Source organism: Dicentrarchus labrax, unplaced genomic scaffold, assembly GCF_905237075.1.
Source record: "Dicentrarchus labrax unplaced genomic scaffold, dlabrax2021, whole genome shotgun sequence".
In the NCBI taxonomy this organism is placed as follows: Eukaryota; Metazoa; Chordata; class Actinopteri; family Moronidae; genus Dicentrarchus; species Dicentrarchus labrax.
The window spans coordinates 11,916,421-11,925,819 of NW_026136709.1; the positions used below are offsets into that span (position 1 = coordinate 11,916,421).

General features: G+C 39.5%; 1 protein-coding gene across 1 annotated transcript; it reads left to right on the plus strand.

The window, feature by feature from the left end:
* Positions 1–1,343: 1,343 nt before the first annotated feature.
* LOC127369388 (uncharacterized) lies at positions 1,344–4,505 on the plus strand. The gene is made up of 5 exons (XM_051410685.1): positions 1,344–1,711; positions 2,336–2,482; positions 3,018–3,185; positions 3,858–3,974; positions 4,055–4,505. Exons 1-5 carry the CDS (start codon positions 1,375–1,377, stop codon positions 4,336–4,338), a joined length of 1,053 nt encoding a protein of 350 aa, XP_051266645.1. The 5' UTR covers positions 1,344–1,374; the 3' UTR covers positions 4,339–4,505.
* Positions 4,506–9,399: the final 4,894 nt, after the last annotated feature.

The window sequence follows — 9,399 nt, forward strand, 5'->3', positions numbered from 1 at the left end:
TTGAGGGAGGAACTAGTGACTCTGGAAATATCATGACATCACATTTACAGGTTCAAATAAACAAAGAGCGTGAAGTAAGTAATCAGCTATTTGTCACCGCTGGCAATAAGCAGGATTTAGTTACAGCTGAGCACAGTAAACATACAATAAGCTTTGTTGACACATGAGCTGGCAGGGCCACAGTACGTATTCCCAGACCTTGACACTTGAATTTACAGGCTTTACTGCTAACTTGTGAATGTAGTTTTGGGGCTCAGGGCCTGAAACTGTGGGCTTTAGCCGGTAACAGTCTTCAAAGATGAAAAAAAATCTTCATCTCATGTTAGGTAGGCCTATTGTTTGAAGGAATAGTTTTACATTTTGGGAAATATGCTTTAAATTAGCTTTCTTGCTGAGAGTTAGATGAGAACATTGATACCACTCTTGGGTGCTCTTACATGCTATATATGAAGCTACAGCCAAGCAGCCAGTTAGCTTAGCATAAAGACCAGAAACAGGAAGAAACTGCAAGACTGGCTCTGTCGAAAGGTAACAAGATCTGCCAAATCTCTCCCTTTTACATTTAGCTTTTTTAAGGGGACAACATCGATATGACATGTTAAAGTGAGCTTTAGGGTTGCTGGTAGGTAGAGTGGCATAAAACTTATAGTTGAACAAATATCTGTAGAATTAGGTATAAAATTAGGAGTGTAAAATTAGGCCTTTAAAATACATTTTATCCAATATTAAATGAATTAGATGCATTCTATTTAGTTTAGAATATCATTTATTGCTTCTCATTATATTATCCAGGTTTGATTGCTGAGTAGTGCAGCATTATTGAATTCACTTTTAGTGTTAGTTTAAAATGATTCCTGAGATTTAGTAGAATAACATTGAAATAACCTGGAATTGTAGTTACTGTCCAAAATTACACCAACCTGGAATATTAACTGCAACCAAGAGGAAAACAATATTAAAATTGATTTGTGTTCATTGTGATATATTGTAACAGTGTTATGATTTGGTGCCTTTGTATGTATTGTGGAGACTGTTTTCAATTCAAATAAATTCAACTTTATTGTCATTTCACACAATGTGCAGTCATATGTACATGAAAAGGTGGCTGCGGGTAATATAATACTGTGTTGGGGGCCGTAAGAACAGCCACCATCTTGGTCGAACTGCATGTTTGACATTGAAACTCAAAACAGATTCATTTCTTCCCACAACAGGTCAGATTAACTAGTTTATTTACCAACTGTTATCAGTGAGTCTGTTGAAATGTACATTTTCTGATGGACACCTGTTACATTCCCATCCAGTGGCTTACACCATTATACTGATAGAATATAAGGTAATTGAGCTGCCCATATTTTCTCAGATGTGTTCAGAATGAGGGGTTCAGTGGTTCAGATAGTGCTAGTGCTATTCTTCCTGTCATCAGGGATGGCTCAAACACCTGATCCATCCATTGCTGCTATCTGGAATGAACTGAAAATGCTGAGAGGCATGGTGCATGACCTGGGAACCATTGTGGTGGAGCAGAGGGTAGAGCTGAGGAATCTGGAGACCAGAGTGAGAGACACCGAAATCCAGGCAGAGGAAGAGAAGAGTAAAGTTTTGCTTCTCACAAGCGAACTGGGGTACACGTTGAAAAAGGTGGAAGAGCAGAAAGCAGAGCTGGTGGTCACCAAGACCAAGATGACTGAGCTGGAGAAGGAAAACGCAGGTGCTAAACTCAAATTTTTAATCAATGTATTAAGATTAGAATATGTCTTCTTTGAATTGCTAAGAACTCTCAGACAAATAAAATGTGAAAATATGAAAAGGGTTCCCATCTAGACACTGGCTTATTGCCCATGTAAGGAAGGTTGAGAAAGCAGGTACATGTCGTACACTCTGCCACAAACATTAGAAACAGATGACCCATAACAGCACTGAAGAATTACTTAGTTGTTTGAGGGTGACAATACATGAGATCCTGGCTTTGTGGATGCAGAAATAATATCCACAGTAATCCACAGGCACATGGGCACCTTTCCCTATTCACAACTGTCTGCTCTGCAGTGAAATACAATCCTTTTTAGATGTAAAAGTTTCCACATAGTCAGTATTTTGGTTTGTAGTTGGTGGTAACAGTATCCATTTACATGACCTCCATTGCTGTTTTTTTCTCTTCAAATATTGATTCAAATATTTTACTTTGAGGAATATCATAAATGAATTTAGCCCAAGGCTATCCCTTGAATATTTGCTTTGTTATGATATAATTTACAAGTTGGAGATTGTTGGTTATGTTGATCTGTTGAATGCATATTAGCAGCTTATGTTTTCCCCCTCGTTATCATTCTAGTGCTATCAGCAGAACTGTTGCATGTTGGACAGAGAGTGGCAGCCAGTGAGAAAGACCTGGACAATCAGAGAGGAGTGTTAAGTACCACTGAGAAACAAATACAACTCCAGAGGATAATTGTAGACGACCTGGAGAAAGCAAAAACAGGTATGATACCAACAATGATCCCATGTTTGACTGGACCCAAAACAAATAAATAAATAACTTTATTCCATTGTGGTCTGTGTCTAAACAATGAGTGAGCATGAAGCTTCAGGTTAAATAATTATAAAAGAATATCTGATATTATCTTGACTCATATTAGTTCAATAAAGGAGTTGAAATTCTTGAGTTATATTATTTAACTAGACTTCTGAACTTTAATTTATAATACAATTTCAAGGTCCAGTGTGCATTTAGAAGGACATAGGGAGAAATTTAATATATTATTTATAAGTATGTTTTAATTGGTGTATAATCACATGAAAATAAGAATAGTTTTTGTTACCTTAGAATTAGCTGTTTTTAGTTAAAGAGGGAGCAAGTTGCCTTTCATAGAGCCTGGCATGTTGAACTACCATGTTTCTATCGTAGCCCAGAACGAACAAACCAAACATTTGCTCTAGATAGGGACATTTGTACTTATTTATATATATATATATATAAAAAACCCATTCCCTTGCTTTTCTGTCTGCACACCCAGAGCAAGAAACCAGATTAAATGCCGTGGACGTCAGAATGACAGCCACTGAAAAGGAAGCAGAGGGGCAGAAGATGGAAGTTGTGACTCTGAGAGCGGACCTGAACAGCACAATGACTAAACAGCAGCTCCAAAACAATGACATTGAGCAACTGCAGAAAGAGACTGCAGGTAACATAGACAAACGACTTGATATTAAAAGGTTATATATCACTTTTTTGTAAAGCCCACGACAGACACACAAGATAAAAGTACCTATTAATGTCTGGACCATAGTTCTTAAAGACCATTTTAAAGCCTAATTCATAAAATAGGTTTTCCATTTTACTCAATGGATATTAATAGGTTTGATATCTTACTTTAGATATATGAGGCATATATAAACTTAGCCCTGGATGTGTTTCCAGTTCCATACCTATACTATAAAGTAAATGCTACATATAAACCATTGCTGTCAATGCATACATACATTATTTATAACCAAGCAATCAGAGTAGCCTTCAATCCACTGTTCAAAATGTTATCACTTTTTCTAGGCATGAGTAGCTCCTCTGTTCCTACTGTGCAATGCATTGTGGGATTAGGGTGGCCAGCAACTGCTAAATCCATGCTGTGATGAGATTCAAACCTGGAACAAAACAAAAAAAACCCCAACTCAGTACATATTCAGCATTCATATATTAATCCACTCCATGTGATTTGGCTGACTGAAATATGTTTAAACTGTCTCAAAGGAAAGTCTTGACGTCAAATCCTTTTGTAACCTCAAGACTTTCAATATGTGAAAGTGATTATGAGAATATCTAATATTTGAATCACTTATACAATATCATTCTTTTATAGGCAAGACCGCTTTCTCTGTGGGTTTGACCGGTCGGGTGGGGCCATTCAATACGGACACCCACCTGAAGTACAGCAAAATCTTTACCAACATTGGCAATTCTTATAATCCCACATCAGGTACAGTTCAATAACAAACACATCCAAGGATACTTAACTGCACATTGCACAAATACTAATTTGCACTTTTTACCTAACAGGCATGTTCATCGCACCAGTCAGAGGAGTTTATTACTTCAGATTCACTGCGTTTGATTACCGCAATGGGGGACATTTTGGTCTTCACCTATACTGCAATAACCAGAAAATAATGTCGAACTGGGAACACAACAATAATGAAGGCCATTTGTACCTGTCCAATGCATTAACTCTTCAACTGAATGAGGGAGATTTGGTGTACATGCAGCTTCCCTCTGGGTACAGTCTTTATGATGATCAAGATAATCACAACACTTTCAGTGGCTTCCTTCTTTTCAGTATGTGATGGTGACAAAAACCCTAAAATGAGTTTTATGAACTACAACTCAGTTTAAAGACGCCATTTTGTTGTTTCTATTTACAAAGACAATTGGACAATAAAATGGATTTGGATTTCAAATTAAAGTTTTGACCTGATGATGGAGCTAAATAAAAAGTTAAATGATCACCAAAGTACGGTTCTGAAGTACAATTTTGAGGTGTTTGTACTTTATTTGAGTATTTCTACTTCATACTGTTTTATATTTACTTCACAATATTTCAGAGAGAAATATTGTACTATATATTCCATAAAGTTACTTTTCAGATTTTACTTACAAATCAGTTCAGGCATTACTACATGTAGTACAACACTTGGCCGGAAAGAAACTGGCAACACGCAGTGAGTTAGAGCAAGTCCCATGTTCGTAGCATTTACTGCCATCTCGTGTAAGAATAGTGTAGCTATTTTGAACATCTTTACTGGCTGAATTATCATATAATTATTTGCTGCTATGTGAGCTGCTGATTAAAAGTTGGTGAGCCCCACGAGGCAAATTCTTGTGCCAATTCATCCAATAGCTTTTAAGTCTGGACTAAAGTGGTTGACCAACAGACAGACAGACAGACAGACATTGCCATCCTTAAAGCCGTGCTGCTAGCATGGAGAAAAGTGCAAGGTATGCTGGTTAGTTAATATATTACTAAAAAAAACTGTACAATAAAGTTAATCAGTGTTGCTATGATACAGATATTACGGTTATCCTTAAAAAATAGCTTTAATTTTGTGTCTTTCAAAAAACATAATTTAATTGCACCAAAGTTAAGTGAATTTGTAATAGTTAACTCTCATTGCAGGTGGCCAAAATAATACTCATCAAATGCTAAATGATCAGGAATCTAGAATAAATGATTAAAGCTCTGTTTTCCAACTTCTATAATCATTTCAATCAACATGTTCATTAAAACATTATGATTACAGCTCAGAGTTGGTTTGTTGGACGCCGGTGTTTGCCACTGACATTGCACTTTAAAGGACACCTTCCTTCTATTGATAAGGCTTGCTGTACCAAACACCACAGCAGTCATCAATAGCCCTTGTGAGTGAATCTAGCGCTGACAGAGCCCTTCTGTTCTGAAAGGTCTCCCTCTGCACAGATACTGAGGAAGCGGAGCAGCGCCAGAGCAGCTGGGCACGCTGAGGAGAATCAGGGCTTGTGGGGAAGCTGGCAGGGAAAGATGGAAGAGACATAGTGGGTAATTGGAGCGCAGCGATATCCGCCATCTTGGCTCGTTACCTAAATAACAGCTTTGATTGAGGTGAATAGGCCCATAAAGGGTTGTGGTGGAGCTGATAAGCTTCAGTGTGGCTTGGCTGGTGTTGCAAAGCTCTTGGCATCCATGAGGACTCTTGGCTTCCTGTAGCTCAGACCTGGATCGGCAGGAAGGGCACCTGGGATTCCAGATGTCTTGGGGTGGAATCTATGGTGGCATCCCTCAACTGGCATTAGTGCCCACGGTGACATTCATCCTTCAGTCTGGCATGACGGAACTGGCAGCGTCGAGCCAGCTTCCTATCTACCCACACATATCTGTCTGAGTGAGCGCTGCTGGAAGTTTTGCTTCCTTCTCTCTGAATTGAAGAAAAAGCAGCATTTGTGCAGGACTGCTGCGCTATCTGGAAACTTTAAAAAGATGCTAATGTAAGGATTCTGAATATGAAGCATGATTTTCCTCGAAGATGTGAATGAAATGAAAAATATTTTTCTTTAATCATGGCAGCAAGGGCTTTATGGAGATTAGAGCTACTTAGAAAAATCTCTCTCATGTTTGCTTTGAATACATAGTTAATGATAATCTGGACTGAAGCTGCATTAAGGAATGTTTGCTTCAAAACATACAAGCGCAGAGAAAAAACACACTCAAGGGGATGCCCCAATGCATCGGGGGGTAGTTAGGGAATCTTCTGTCTGAGTCGGCCTATTTACAGCCTCAAAGTAACAACAAATAAAGTGGTAAATCCACAGAGCTTCACCTTGGCCTCAGGTGGAAACAGATACAGAGAGAGTGGAAGGTAAGCTGCACCTCAGCGCTGTTATGCTGTGAAAACTATCTAATTTAAAGAGTCTTGTGTGTGCGAACAGATAAACGCGTACTAACTGTAACCCACCCTGCTCAAGGATTTCACTGCATGACAGGCGTTGGTAATCACTGTTATTTTCCCACTGAAAAAAAGAACCCCAACATTTCATGACAGCTCATAAATTGTTCAGTAGTCTTCAGTCTTCCCTGGGGTTGTTTAGTCAACATCTACTTCCATCACTTTTCCCAGCTCATACAAACATAACGCAACAGTACATTCATCACCAGGTTGTCTCCCTGAAATCATTTTTTAAAAATGCACTGCCATAACTGCATGGGGTCCCAGACTTAGCTATAACTTCCTCTAATTCTCTCCGCAATAAATGACTGAATAGTTTTGGCTGGATTAACCAACTGGCACTGAATAACAACAGCAGCTGCAGTAGCCACTTGTAGTCTGGGGACATCATTTCAGGGCATTTGTATAGTAACATGGAGACGGAGTGGTGGATCTGCTCAGGGAGGTGCTGAGAGGCCAGTCTAAAGCACAGTGATCCATGTGAATGAAAGAAAATCTGGTCTCGAGAGGAAAAAAGAGGTGTTTAATGGGATGTTCACGCTCTGTTACCTGCCTGACAGGAACAATCTCACTCACTCACCTTGTTTGCCACTCAGAGGCCTCTGTACACAGGCTGCTAATTAACAGAGCTCCTGAATGCTTCATGAGCAAAATGGTTACATGCACTGAGAAGCCTGGCTCATATTTGGAGAAAGCTATTTATAGTAAATGCCTTTTATATTCAAATCACATCATAAGGGCATTAATCAGACACATTCAGAAAGTAAGCGCAGTAGCAGCGCTTTCACAGTCTAGATAGGATGTTACGGGTCAATATTTTCATCAATATTGTCATGTTCTAAAGATTATATTTAGACTCTTCAAGATTGGGATCATGATCTTATCCACGATAATGAAATATTGTATTTATACATTTGAATTGTTTTAATCTTCCCAAAAAAATCTTAACATAGCATGAACTGATATTGTTGTACTTATCAGTAAACTCAACAAAAGGTGATAACATACAGTTAATGGTACTTTCATGGTCCTTTAATTGTAGATTCATATTTAAATTTCTTGTAATCCGCATCCAGAGCTCATGCTTTACTCACTTAACTGTTGTGTGACTGAAAGAGATACTAATATAATAAAAAACAAATATGCGTAAAATATGTGTAGTAAAAGTACAGTTCAATAGGAAACAAGAGTCTACAGCCATGCTAGCGGCTCTCTGGGGCTGTACTTAGGCACAGCAGCATGCTAACACGCTCACACTGACAATGCGAATATACTGTTTATAATATATAAATATAAGTGCAGCTAAGGGTAGTGTGGATGACAGTAGTTTTGCAGCTATTTGGTCATAAACCAAAGTTTTGGACAAATTGAACATTTGACCTGATGTTTTGTGTAACATTTTGTGTACCTCATGGTGGCGCTAAAGGAAAAGGTGGAGAGTTACACCAAAATCAGTAGGATCCATCATCTGGGTACCATGAATGTCTGTCTGCCAATCCGTCCATTACATGTTGAGATATTTCACTAGGCTGTTGGTGGCACTAGAGAAAAGTCAAGGGATCATCAAAGTCTGAAGGAGTGTGTGAATAATCTCCAGAAAACAAACTTCTATGGCAGTAGATGTTGGGATGTTTCAGTAGCAGCTGCAGTGGCAGTTGCTATTTCAATAAAACTTTCTACATACACCTACATAAACAAGGTAGTTTGTAGTCCATCTCATTCTGCAAGTCACATCTCATGACACTTTGACATCTTAATACACATGCAAGCATTCACACAGTCAGTTTCTCTGACAGGCACAAGCCCTGCTCTTGTGACCTTTAGCTGTGACCTTTAGCAGTCCCTAAATGCCACTTTGGGTAAGTCATTTATTGTCCTTGGCCCTGCTGTCAAAGTGGAATGTCACATGTGTCTGACTGACTACGAGCTGCATAGCTCATGTTGCTGACAAATTTGTGGAATGAAAGCTTCAGCACTACTCTGCTGTTTGTGTGTGTGCAGGAAATATACATTATGGGTGCATCCACTAATGACTCATCAATCAAGGTTTGGTGAGGTCAGGGTGGAACAAATGGCTGTTTTATACAACGTGCACATAGTCTGAAAATGCATTCTGAGGAGAACCAATATTGAAAGAGAAATGTGTGCATTTGCAGCTGCTCACACCACTTTTCCGACTCACATGTGCACACACACATGCACATACACCCACAGTCCTCAAGTCCTTATATGTGTACATACATCTCTGCATCTGCATTGCATTCTTAGATAGTAAGAATGAACTCAAGGTAGAGAGATTGATTCTCTGGAGCCAGACAGCACTGGGCTGTACATTGGGCTGCATCAGCAGCCCCCCCCCCCATATCCAACCAACCAAACAGCGGGGTGATTAATAACACCCCCCTCCATTACCCTCTGCACACAGATGGGACGTCAGGTTGAAGGTTGATGGAGAACAGCGCTGTGTGTGGTGTTACACCCCATCATACAGATTAGAGTTTGGACTTCAGACAGCGCCCCCCACCACCTTTACCCTGCTGCCTCACGCGATTTGTATCCTTCAGGTATCCTTCCACTGCTGCCGATGTCATTTGTCACTGCAGGGCCCGGCTGAAGACTCCTTTTTAAAAAAACGGGCGGGGGGAGTCTTCCACTCTAGTTTTGAGTGATTTATGATTGCTGGTGTGTGCTTACGGTGCTATGGTTTTACAGTGTTTTGCTCGAGGAATATCAAAGTCTCCAAAGTTGTCAGAGCAAACCACAGTGGACAGAAGTGTCTCACACTTGCAACTGAGTGCTCTATATCACTGCTTTCACTCTAGCTGAAGCCATCTCTATGTCATAAGCAGAGAAAATAAAACTTTAGGAGGTCAAGGGTATGAAGGCTTTACAAATGAGAAAAATGCATCTCACACTCTGACAAGTCTG